The 12,860-nt window shown below is 36.4% G+C and overlaps 1 protein-coding gene across 2 annotated transcripts; it reads right to left on the minus strand.

The window, feature by feature from the left end:
- Positions 1 to 1,400: 1,400 nt before the first annotated feature.
- LOC125864853 (E3 ubiquitin-protein ligase MBR2-like) lies at positions 1,401 to 12,603 on the minus strand. 2 transcript variants are annotated; one of them, XM_049544944.1, is made up of 7 exons: positions 12,339 to 12,583; positions 4,599 to 5,250; positions 3,472 to 4,484; positions 2,943 to 2,993; positions 2,082 to 2,177; positions 1,869 to 2,012; positions 1,401 to 1,749 (listed from the first exon to the last, which is right to left on the minus strand). In XM_049544944.1, exons 2-7 carry the CDS (start codon positions 5,203 to 5,205, stop codon positions 1,618 to 1,620), a joined length of 2,043 nt encoding a protein of 680 aa, XP_049400901.1. In that variant the 5' UTR covers positions 5,206 to 5,250; positions 12,339 to 12,583; the 3' UTR covers positions 1,401 to 1,617. The 2 variants fall into 2 exon arrangements, with proteins under 2 accessions (XP_049400901.1, XP_049400900.1); XM_049544943.1 differs by having other exon boundaries at positions 3,472 to 5,250; positions 12,339 to 12,603.
- Between the last annotated feature and the right edge of the window lie 257 nt (positions 12,604 to 12,860).

A 12,860-nucleotide genomic window follows, 5' to 3' on the forward strand; every position in this document is an offset into this window, starting at 1 on the left:
GTTTTCTTCTGAATGTCTACTTTATATTAGGCGGTGAATTCGGGTCGATCGATAACGCATTTCAATACATGTTGTTTGTATTGATACTACTCTTGATATGTTACTTAGCATAGTTTGGTTACAGGGTCAGTGATGTTTCATAGGTGAAGACGATAGTAATCTTCGACAACTTTTTCTCCTCTTTTCCTTATGGTGGGAGTTGTGTCTATTTTTTTTTTAGTTTATACCCTCTTAGTAGCTCTTATACTTGTTTTAGACTAGTTCCTTGGAAGGATTTTCGTGTATTTTTCAAAAAAAAAATCTATTGAAATTGAGATAGAGACCAACTTTTTTCATTTTATTAAGGCAATATATCATGTTTCGTTTTACTTCCGCATTTTCCGTTTAAATTGGGTGATACGGGTTCTCCTATCTAGGTTATAGAGTAGGTGCCTGCATGACACAATGAATCAGATCGTGACAATTTGATATTAAAGCCCAAGTTACCAGTCTCCCAATACAAGAGAAAATGTCGAATAGAGTCTTATGAAGTGGTGTGTTGGTATCCACATTTAATCTTCAGGGAACAATGAAGCATTCTAGAAAGTCTTCTCACTTCTTCACTTCTTTCGTGCAGTTGGTTACTTGTGGTATGAGTCGGGTCCAACTAGTATCTCATGATTCCAATCGATATCTTAGCAAAGTAAACTAAATGTCATTGTCACGACAGAAGGGACACAAACAAGGAAATATTGAAATCGAGAAGGTTCCAATTGGTATCTAGCCTTAAGGATCATATGAATGCATAAATGGTCAGTTAGTGGTCATCCATGATGCAAATAAATATAATGAGCCTGATTTAATTTGATGATAAAGTTTGATGATTGTTATTATGTATAATGCATTACTTAAACAGTTTCCCATGTATAAATTGTAATTGCTTGAATTCCTGGAAGTGTCGTCAGAAAGAGAGGAATTATTTGGCTATATGAGGGTTGATGATAAATTGTTGCCATTAATTGGAAATGTTGTGTTAAAATTGACAGACTTTCCGTTGGTAAAGATGGTAAGGGGAAAGAATGAATCGTGACTGTATAGAAACTCTGATTTCGGAACAGTCGGTATTGTTTGGGAACCTTGGAGAAAGGGTTACTCTTGTATGATAGCAAAAATGTGATGTATGAACTGGTTTTTGGTGCTATTCACGATTAATTTTGTGATAATGTGGCATTAAGCGCCTAATTGTGTGTTGTTGGGTATGATCCAGGGATCTATATTGAAGCTATGGTTCAAATATCTGTGATATTTGTGTCATGTTAGAATCCCACAACAAACCAAGAAATGGACAATATCACCTCCAAGACCTGTCTTTGGTCTAGTGATGTATTACTCGATGCAAATGTCTGCAACACAAAAAAAGATAAAGGTTTAAATAATTCCCTCAACACAATGTCAAATCTTTGTACTTGCAACTCCTTTGGTTCCATCATGAGTAGGATTTTCCAGGATTCATAGTATAGTATTACTAAGTTGACAAGAACCTCCCTTATTTTTCTTTTTGTGTTCGTTCACCGTCTTCTTAACTGGAACACGGGGAGGAAATAGAAGACGAAAAAATAGCTGTCGCAAGTAATTCTTTCAAGTTTCCAAGGCAGTCATCTTACATATGGGACAGGTATTCTTCAGGACCAACCACTGCTTAATGCAATTAGTATGGAATTCATGCCCACAATTCAACATGCCCATGATATCTCCAGCTGTGTATTCCTCCTGATTTTAGTACAAGAAATGGGACAAACTTTAGCTAACAAATCTGCCAAAAAGTTTGTTCTGGGATAACTATTACTCCATCTAGTAATATATGTAAAAGCATCAGATAAGATACTTACCTGACATATACAACAAGGTTCCAAGTTGGATGAGGACCGTCCACGTACAGACCCATGCTTCCGCTGTTTCATATTGACCGAAATTGTTTCTTCACTCAAGCCTGTGTTTACATTTCCTATACGTTCTTCCAAAGCCAATAGTTCCTAACAGACGAAGCAATCAGTGAGACCTGCATCTAGAAATTTAGTGACAACAAAACTAAACTACATTACCTCATAGGACATATTATCAACGTCGAGCCTCATGGCCCTATGCCTATCATGGAACTCAGCAACTCCATTGATAAATGGATCAACCACCATATAATCCTGAGAAAGTGTCCACAAAAGTCAACAGAAATTCTTCATCAGTAAGAAGTCAGCAAATAAAGTAGCCAAGCAAAATTGAGCTATTCTAATTGGCTAGCAGTAACAAGTTCATAATTTAGCAGTTGGATCAGGTAATGAGCATTTTTGATCAAGGATGAAGGGTTGGAAAAAGACCCTGTCCAATGAGGAAGACTGCACCAAGAGAGCTCTCTTCTAGAAGGGAATCAAGAATTAGAACCTTCATAATGAAAAATCAGATGCAATTTGATCTTGTCATCGAGACTAGTTAAATAACTGGCTCCGAAAACTTAAAACCTCTTATCCATCCAAATTGCAATCAGAAAATTCAAACTCGCTCTTTCTTCTTTTGATCATTAGAAAACTCAAACTGACTTGATCAGAAATAATAGCAAGTCTTTTTTCCTCATCCAGGCAATAATGTTACCATGAAGGCTGTTAAGTCCCACATCCCTGGGTGGGAGGCAATTCTATATCCTTACATGGTCTTGGGCAATCATCACCTCTTGAGCTAGCTTTTGGGGTTGAGTAAAGCCCAAGATCCATTTCTTTATGCAGGCCATGTAATCCTTACCTTTCTCACCAAAGTTAACATAGCACAGCTACAAGTATTAGTATTGTTTTCAAACTTTCAGGGCTTTGAAAAGGATTAAAAGTATATGTATGTACACAATTTCAGATAACAAGCTGCAACTCATTTCTGCTAAATATATATTCATCGGATTATTATAAGGATTGAGATTAAACCTCTGATCTCAAGTTTTCGACTCTCCGCATGGCATTCAGGACTTGACGAATCTGTTGAACATAAGTGGAGAAAAGATTAATCAGCACTGACAAAGTCCCCAATTCGGTAAGGGAAGTGGAAATTATTGGCAGGTTTAGAGCAACTCAAAATCAAGACATGTAGAAATAACAAGGATAGCTGCATAAGTGGTGAACCATTACAAATCAAATTCATAGATTGGACAAACCAAATAGCATGGTAAACACGGTCATTGGTAAAATCATAACATATTGGTTGCTGTTTAGCCTAAAGTGATCACTGATGAGTGCTAACAAGCCACTTTAAATTCATTGACCAAACGAATCCAACTGGAAATAAAGCTATTTAAACAAAGCAATAAATAAAAAGAAGTCTTCGGGAGGATAAAATACCAATGGGATCAAATATCTTTTACATCAATCATGCCAGATACAAGACAACCAAGTTAAGATACCTACATATACCAAACACAACAGCTTTAGATATTATTATGGCAAGCAAACCTCATACCAGTCTGTGTCGACCCTCAACATCAGCAGCTAAAGCACGCCAACCATCCACATCATCACCTGGATCAACCATCAAACTCGATCTACGATGTGGTTGACGGTTACCCCGGCTACTATATCGGGAAGACATCACTGGATCCTCTGAGGAAGAAGCAGCTGAAGGCAGCAGAGAAGAATGACCTCTCTGACTTCCAGACTCGGGCTCACCTGATGGGAAGAGAACCCAAGGAGCAAATTCTGGTAATCCATCATAGCTAGTAGTTGCTGAATTCTGATTAGCCCATGCAGTAGGAGAATTACGTGCTCTTGAACCAGGACCCACTGCAGAGCTAGGAATATTTCTAGAAGAGGTTGCATTCGCAGTAGCTAAGCTCCAATTTGTGGGGTCAAGTACCATATTTCTTGTCTCAGGAACAGGAACAAATGGATGGGACTCCCCATTATTTCTGACAGTACTGAAGTTAGCTTCATCTCCCAATGAAGCGCCTCTATCTCCAGAAATCATTGATGAACTACCGCCTCGTGAACTAGGAGATGCATCCCAGGGAAATGAGTGAAAACCTCTAGAAAAACCAGGAACTTGCATCATGTGAGACTGGCTTCCAAGGTTACCTGAATTCATTGGCAGTGCAAGTGGTTGTCTCGAGTCCAAAGAGCTTGTTACTGAGGCAGATCCAGGTGGCACATGGGCAGGGCTGACACTAGAATGCCCTACAGTAGTGCCAATCGGAAGTAAACCAGATGTAATGAGATCCTGATTCACAAGATTTGCTATAGCACCAAAATTTCTTGCAGAGCTTTCTGCAATTCCACCAGCACTTAATGGAGGAAATACATCAGAAGCAGACATACTTATACCAACCCCATTTCTTGGATAAGTATTCTCCAGATAACCAACATTCTGCATATTTGCAGAACGGGGTAGTATGTTTAAGCTGCTCGAAGCATTATTACTACTTGGATAGTTATGCTGTACAGTGTTCTCAGGTCTTGCATTGGAGCTTGAACTTCCACCTGCAAAAGAATGTCCAGAATTGCCTTCAATAGCCTTCCGCTTGCAAGATGAACCCCAATTATCCATAGAAGAACTTGATACATTACTTTTCCCTGTCAAATAACCAGAACTACCTGTAAAGGTACCACTGTCATCAGATGCACCAAAAGCCGGAGGACGCACCGCTTCCGACCTATCAGATTTGTGAAGTGGAGGTACACTTGTTCGCATGACCAGACGACCATCATCATTATTGTATCCACCACTCAAATTAGCATTTACTGGACTATGATCCAAGGTAAGGCTTGATGATACACTAGGAGGCCTGCCAATTACATGATTGCCACCATAACCGCTTGCAGAAAAGACATTGGAAGGTTCAAATCGGTGTTCTGACCTTGGATTAATCATAACATAATCATTTGATGAAGAAGTCCAACCTTGTCCTATTTTCAAGTCACTGCCACGTGTGCGGTCATGCAAATTAGCAGTGGAGCTGGATTCACCTTGATCCCAGCCACTAAATCTTTGAGCATTATAATTAACACCATTAACATAACTAGGATTTCTTCCAGAAGGAGAAAGCAAGGGATTTGACAATCGATTCTCTACTGGATTCCGAAAGCTATCCCAGGGAGCTGTCGCATCCATGGAAGCATTATTTGAAACGGATCCCTGATTAAGATCAATGTTTTCTGGAAAGGAGTCCAAAACACTTCTGTCCCCTTGCATGTGGGTCATTTTGAGAAACACAAGGGCCTTTAAGAGCACCAGTGAAGGAATCCTCTGAAAGATCCACATTAACAGAAGTTGAGAGCGGAAAAAGGTTACAACATAATCTAAGTTTTAGCTGTTCAAAAAAATTTATCGAAAACTGAAATTGGTTTATGTACAACTAGCAACTTAGAGATCATCTATTCCGATTTCCAAGTATGTAAAGAATATGTTTAAATTATGCCAACATAGTGTATAGCAGTCACAATCTGAGTAAAAAACGACAATACAACTACAAAACATTAGATGATCATGAATTGAAGAACTTCAGCAAGCACCAAATCATTAACACATATACAAAGACAACTGTGAGAAAGCATCTACAATCACATTAATGCTCATCAAACAACGATCATTCAATTTGTTCTCTAGATTTGACGAGCCAGTGAAGAACAAAACGAGCTTATGTTACATGGAAACAAGTGCCGCTATCTAATAATCATGTACCGATCGAAAAGTAGGATTTGTCATCACCTAAGTTTAGGATTTGATGATATGAATAGAAGAACATAAACAGATAGAGGGATACAGAAGACCTATTTATTAGTTGCTAAATGATCAATATAATTACAGTTGCTCAAAGGACATGTTTAGCCCATTGAAGCAATGAGCCCAACTCTTTTCTGCTTGTCTGAAAGAAATTAAAGTTTTATAGTGCTAGATTTAATATCATAATTCAACTTTTAAAGCAGTAAAACTTCCATCTAGTTGGACAAGTGGTTGAACACCTCCACCATCAACCGGTAGGTTGAGAGTTCGAGTCGATGGAGGGTAAGTAGAAACACTATTGATCCTCCTGATGGGGTTTGTGTGTGTGTGTGTGNGGGGATTAAAGAAAACACTTCCATCTAGTTGCATACTTCTCGGAGTTGATACATAACTGATTCATTAAGTCTTGCCTAAGACACATTATCCTTTGGCCATGTTCGGAGTGTGTCTTGTTCTCAAAAGAACTTTTTCTATTAAAAGCATTTTCCTTAAAAGAAGATAAAGCAAAAGCAAAATCCAAACCAAACTTACTCCCACAATAGCCTACAAATTTTCAATATTATCACCTTGACCCTCATTTCTCACCGTCATATTTCTCTTTTAATGTTTCAGCTATATTTCTACATTACTACTATGTTCAACAAGCTCCATTAAAATTCCTCTAACATTAAGCTAATTTTCCAAAATATAATCTTACCATTTAACTTTTTTTTACTTTATATTTTTATGTTACAAACTTAGTGGGCATTTATCCAAAAGACAGAAAGTTTCAAGTATCTTGGGCTATTATCCAAGGTAGTGGGAAGATTGACGATGATATCACAGATCGTATTGGTGCAGGGTGGATGAAATGGAGGCTCGCATTAGGAGTCTTGTGTGATAAAAAGGTGCCACCAAAACTTAAAGGCAAGTTCTACAAAGTGGTGGTTAAACATACTATGTTGTATGGGGCAAAGTATTAGTCAGTCCAGAACTCACGTTCGAAGATGAAAGTTGTGGAAATAAGGATGCTAAGATGAATGTGTGGACTTACTAAGAGAGATAGGATTAGAAACGTAGATATCCGGGACAAGATGGGAGTCTCGGTGAAGGATAAGATGCGGGAAGTGGGCTGAGGTGGTTCGAGCATGTGAAGAGAAGATGCACAGATGCCCTAAGTGCGGAGATGTGAGAGGTTGGCTATGGATGATTTTTGGAGAGATAAAGGTAGGCCAAAGAAGTATAAGGGAGAGGCGATTACACAGGACATGACACATCTTCAACTTACCGAGAACATGACCTTAGACCGGAGGCTATGGAGCACATGAATTAGGATAGATGGGTAGTAGGTAAGTTGAAATTGTCTCACGTACCTTTCTATACTACTAATCGTAGTACTACTCTTGTAGTTTATTGGTCTTCGATCTCTATTACTATTTGTTGTTTCTTATACTTAGATTATAGTATTATTTTGTTGTAGTTGTTCCTTTTTTCCCAAGAATGTCGTGTAATGTTGTCTTTAGTATTTCTTTAGCAAGTAGTTCAATGTTATCTTCACATGCCATTATCTTTTTCCCTAACTACTTTGATGTGCTTCATCTTGAGAAGAGGAATTATCAAAAATAGTCTCTCTACCTTCCAAGGCAGGGGTAAGGTCTGCGTACACACTACCCTTCCCAAACCCCACTTGTGGGATAACACTAGGTATGTTGTTGTAAGCTAGAGGGCATTTGGACATAAGCATTGCGAAATTTTAAAAGAACAATATTTTTTTCAAGTTGCAAGTGGTATTTGGAATTGTGTTTGGACATGGATACAAATTTGAGTTGTTTTCGGATTTTGTGAGTGATTTGGAGTGAAAATTGTGAAAACAACCTTTTGAATTTCGAAAAATTGGATCAATACTATGTCCAAACAGTTTTCCCGAAAAAGGTGAAAACAATCTCCGACCAAATGGACACTTAATGTTAGGCTAATGCAACAACAACATACCCAGTGTACACAAATGAGGTCTGGGAGGATAAGATGTATGCAGACCTTACCCCTATCTTTGCGGGGTAGAGAGGTTGTCTTCGATAGACCCTCAGCTCAAAAGAGAAGTTAATATTAGGCTAACGCATACGCATGTCCTTTTAAAAAAGTTCAATCATGATATTTGCATAACATTGATGGAATTAATGATGTGAAGGTTTGATGAAGAACTTTGCAAAGGAAAAGATCGTCAAACATAGTTTTTTGTTTCTCGAGAAAACATCCAATCAAACCCATTGTTCTCTAAAATATTCATTCAACGGTTCATCAAAACACATTGTTTTTCACAAAACTTTTTTCAAAAATATTTTTGAGAAAAGAAAAGGAACTCTTCACCGAAAAACTGTCCTAATGTCACCTTAATATTTTGACCTGTCAGATTATAGTAAGTGCTAATATTAATATAATCAGACATACTACGAAAATCGGAAGTTTTTTTTCCTAACTAATAATAAGTGATGACCAGCGGTTTGGAGAAACTCTTAGGGATAAAGTGCTTGCACTGAAACTGTTCAGTTATTATTAATTTTGGCTCCGTTTGCTGGCATAAGCAAGTTAGTACTTACCCAATCTGCACCTTAATTATACTTTACAATTCAGCCAAAATTTTGAGGTTGACAACAGAAGACTGAAAGACAGCCACAAAACACTCCCCCCCNCCCCCCCCCCCCCCCCCCCCTTTAAGCAATCTCTTGAAACATTCCTATCCCAAAATCTTCAATCAAGACAGACAATGAGTAAGGCCTTTAAGTTAAACCACTAAATTAACACAAATGAAAAGTTACGATTACATTACCAATTTATGATCTAGAAGCCACTAAATAGAGTAAAAGAGTAAAACATAACTAAATTGCCTAAGTGAAATAGGAATCCCCAAAAGAAAGGTGACAAGGAAAGGTAAACTAAGCATTTTCAACTAACTTGTCATTTTTCCTCTAAACAACCCCCAACCGAAAGGAAAAAAAAAGAACATGGATAAAGATGAATGTGATAACTATATACATAAAAAAATAACAATAAAAACAACAAACAACCTTTAAACCATCTCCCCAAACCCCAAAAGAAGAGGAAAAAAAAGTCTAGATTTTCCCTCTAAACCACCCCCAACCTCAAAAGAAAAAAGAACAATAAGGTTTAAGGTAATAACAAACAAAATGGGAAATCACTTTCTCAAAAAAAATTTTAAAAAAACTTTCTCAAAAACAAAATGGGAAATCAACAACAACACAAAATAAAAAAAAGCAATAAGAACGTGCGCACCTATTCAAAGTAAAAAGTGACGAAGCACAAGGGCTTTACGCAAAAGGCAAGAACAAAGTGCTTGTGTCTTCCAAGTTAAGTGCATAATTCAAACAAAAAAATATTGTACCCATGTACTCCCCCCGTTCCAATTTATGTGATGCACTTGCTTTTTAAGTTGGTTGCAAGAAAAATGATGCATTGCTATATGTAAAACAACTTAACTTTGAACTTTTCAATTTATCTTTAACGAGATATAGCCATAGAAATATCTATAACTTGTTTAAAACCACAAGTTTCAAAAGTTTTTCTTTCTTAAACTATGTGCCGAGTTTAAGTGCATCTCATACATTGGGAAGGAGGAAGTACGATTTTTTGTGCTTATAACTTCAAGCAACTAACTTCAGAATCCAACATATAATGATAGTAATAATCAAACAAGTAAATGTAAGCATCATGAACATATAAATTTCAATGTCCATGGGATGATAACTTCAATCACTAAATAGACTTCCAATTTTACCATATAAAAGCATACATTTACATCATAAAATATTTGACTGTTTTAGTAAAGTACTGAGATAGAATCATAGAAGAAGAAAGAAGCAAAAGAGAAGCTCAGAATAAGAAATGGCAGAGGGAGACACTTGCAACTAGAAGAAAGAGAAAAAGTTTGTGTTTGAAGAAGAAAGTAAAAAAGGAACATAGTATAAGCATTACAAACTCAAGCAGAAGTTAATGTTGCAAAAGAAAACATAACGGTACATGGAGACAAGCGTTATTGCTCAAACAGAAAAATGTCCATTTTTTCTTAATCTCTTTTTCATCTCGTATAAAGAAACTAATCGCTTCTCTCCATAGAATTTTGCATCTCATTGTCTGGAATGCATGCTTCTGTAATGCACATTGTTCACACATGACACATGAAGTGACAACCCCTTGTATCACACCACTCCATTCCCTTTGAATATTGTAAAACATAAATATGGAGTCTTGGACAAAATGATTGTTTAAAGGTAGGTACTTAGCGCTAATCAAGATGCTTAAGTATTCCTAATAGATCGCAGACACAAAGTAATAGATCGCAGACACAAAGTAGTATCACTAGCATATAAATGAAGTGATTAAGGTCTTTGAATAATGAGTACACATTGGATATGTATAAACAAGCACACAGGGAATACCAATTTTCACTCGTTCTTCAGCCATGCCTTTCACTGAAGCTAAAGCAGTTGCTGCAGTCAGATCACTTCACGTGACAGATGAAACTATTGGGTGAAGAAATTTATCAAAGTGAGGGGACTGAATAACCAACAAATTAAGCGTGAATAACACAATACAAGTACCACAAACTCAACTCAACAAAAGATGAAAATGTTCTTTCTCTTGGTGGAGACAACATAATCTGATAGCATCCACGGCGGTGCACCTCCATTAAAGTTGAAGGGTTCAATGAAAAATCAAGAAGATGATTATCGAGGAAGAAGTGTCCCAAGAATTGTGGCAAGAAGTGACCTAAATGTTACATATATTTCTTGATCTAAGTACAAGTACACGAGAAGGAAGATTAGGGCAGCATGAGAACCCAATGGAGGGCCCCACATGAAGCCCAAGAGAAGCCCGTGTCATTTTTGGACATTATATTTGGGTGCAAATGTTGCACTTCTACCATTATTTTTGTTAGGTAGTTTTTGGAATAGTTTTACTTATTTTACTAGTTTAAAAGTTTCCTAGTTGTTATTATCATAAAAGTAGGATTTGAATCCCATGTTATTTGGGATTGGTTTCCCAGTATTTAGGGGTGAATTTTGTTATTTTCAAAAGACATGATCAATATCGTTTGAGAGGTTTCCCTTTTTTACACGTTTGTGTGTGGTGACTATGAATTTATCTTACAATCTTACAAGAACGATTCTTTAAGAGGTAAAATTAATTCCTAACTTGATATCTTTGGTTTTAACTAAAGTAAATTAAATAATGTAATTAGTCTTCCACTAATTGTTGCCTCTAATTTCTTCAAAATATGGGTCTGGATCACTTTTGATATATGTTCTTGAATTGACTCATATAGTATCATAACTAGTTTTAATCCACTAATTTTGATACTAAGATCACTTAGATATCTTAAGACTTTATCTTAAAATTTGGCGATTTTATTCTCAAATTTCACATATCTTCCAATTCTACATTTTAATCTTAGTATTTTCTTTGGAAACTCTCAGACCCCACCTAGTGGGATTTCACTGGGTATGTTGTTGTTTGTTGTATTTTCTTTGGAAACAACCTCTCTCCCTCCACGAGGTAGTGATAAGGTCTACTACATTCTACCCTCCCAACACCTCAATGTGGGATTTCACTGGGTATGATTTTTGTTTCTGCATTCTTTTCTTGTTTATTCAAATAATCCAATTCTTGTCATAATCCTTGCTATTTCCCTATACTTAGTAGAACTTGAATGTTCAAATGACAAATACAAAGCAAAATTCTCATGCCCGAGAAAGCAATCATCAACATTATTCAGTATTTTGTCAAGAAAAAAACAGCTAACTTGACTGCTCATGCCTACTGTCAAGGATGAAAATGGATATTAATAACAAAGATAAAAAAGGATTAACATGAAAAATCACCAGGAGATTTGGTTTGGTAGCCCTTTACAAACTTGTTTTTAGTTTTATGTCCTCATAGTAATAGATCTGAAAGGGTCATTTTCTTCTATCCAATTCATAAGTGGCCAAAGAGATCATTTCCTCCAAATTACCTAACAACAAAATACCTCAACTCTAAGTTAATTGGAGTCTAAAATATGAATCATTTATATGCCTTACTGCTCTATTCAAGTCCATTTCATTCCAATACTAAGTGGAGTATTTTTTTTTAACACAACATAAGGGTTCTGTACATTTCATACTTACCCCAACAAGAACATACAATCTCTAAGTAACTCGTGAGCTGTCTGGTAATGGAAGGAGAAAAAATCAAGAATTTTCCCCAAATGTGGTTGCCGTTAATATCATAACTTCGTGATTATCACCAAAACCCAACAACTATGACCAATAAAGTCAAATCCTCGATATCACCGAGCAAGTTTTACAAGCAACTGAAAACTCAAAAAGTCTTGTCAAAATCGAGCAATCCAACACAAAAGGAACAAAATTGATTAAAACCCAATATTAATATCAATAATTGAACTCAGTAGAATCATAGATCCTAATTTTAAGAAAAAAAAAATCAAACAAATACCATTTTTATATAAGAGCAAAAACTAAACAGTGAATTCAATGGAGAAAAGAAAAAGAACCAGAAGTTGAAATTTAGACTATATATATGTATGAGAAGGAAAATTAATGGGTCGATGCGAGAACCTGAGAATCAGATGGAGAAGATGATCGACCAATTTCTGGTCGAAAACTTAGATTATTGGATTTGTTATAGTGGGTGTAAAGCTACATATCCATTGATGACTGTTTTGTCATGGTGCTAGCAAATCGACAAGAATATGCCGCTCGAGAGCATATGGATAGATGAGAACAAAGAGAAAGAGAGAGAGAGAGTTTTTGGGTGTCTGTAGGTGTGGCTCTCAGAGAAAGAGGGAGTAGAGGAACACACAGCCAAAGAGAAGGATTAAGCATTGATAATTGCGTATTTATTTTATTGTATGTATATTATATTATATTATAATAATTGATAAATGTGTTAGAATGGAGTAAACAATAATTTTTTTATTTACTTTTTAGGAAATTTCGTAAATAGTCACTATAATAAATTTAATTAGGCTTCTTAGTTCTAGTTTGCATATTTACCGGCGGTAGTAATAGTTTAAGTTGTGCCCCCAAGGCCTAGCTCAAGTGGCAAAAGGTAGAGGATTTGTGGCTTAGGTCGCAGGT

Source organism: Solanum stenotomum, chromosome 5 (assembly GCF_019186545.1).
Source record: "Solanum stenotomum isolate F172 chromosome 5, ASM1918654v1, whole genome shotgun sequence".
NCBI lineage: Eukaryota > Viridiplantae > Streptophyta > Magnoliopsida > Solanales > Solanaceae > Solanum > Solanum stenotomum.

Coding starts and splice junctions, on each gene's coding strand:
- LOC125864853 (XM_049544943.1), bottom strand. CDS start 5,205: ATGACCCACATGCAAGGGGACAGAAGTGTTTTGGACTCCTTTCCAGAA. Junction 2,994..3,471: donor TTGAGGGTCGACACAGACTG/GTATGAGGTTTG, acceptor TATGTTCAACAG/ATTCGTCAAGTCCTGAATGC. Junction 1,750..1,868: donor AACCTTGTTGTATATGTCAG/GTAAGTATCTTA, acceptor TACTAAAATCAG/GAGGAATACACAGCTGGAGA.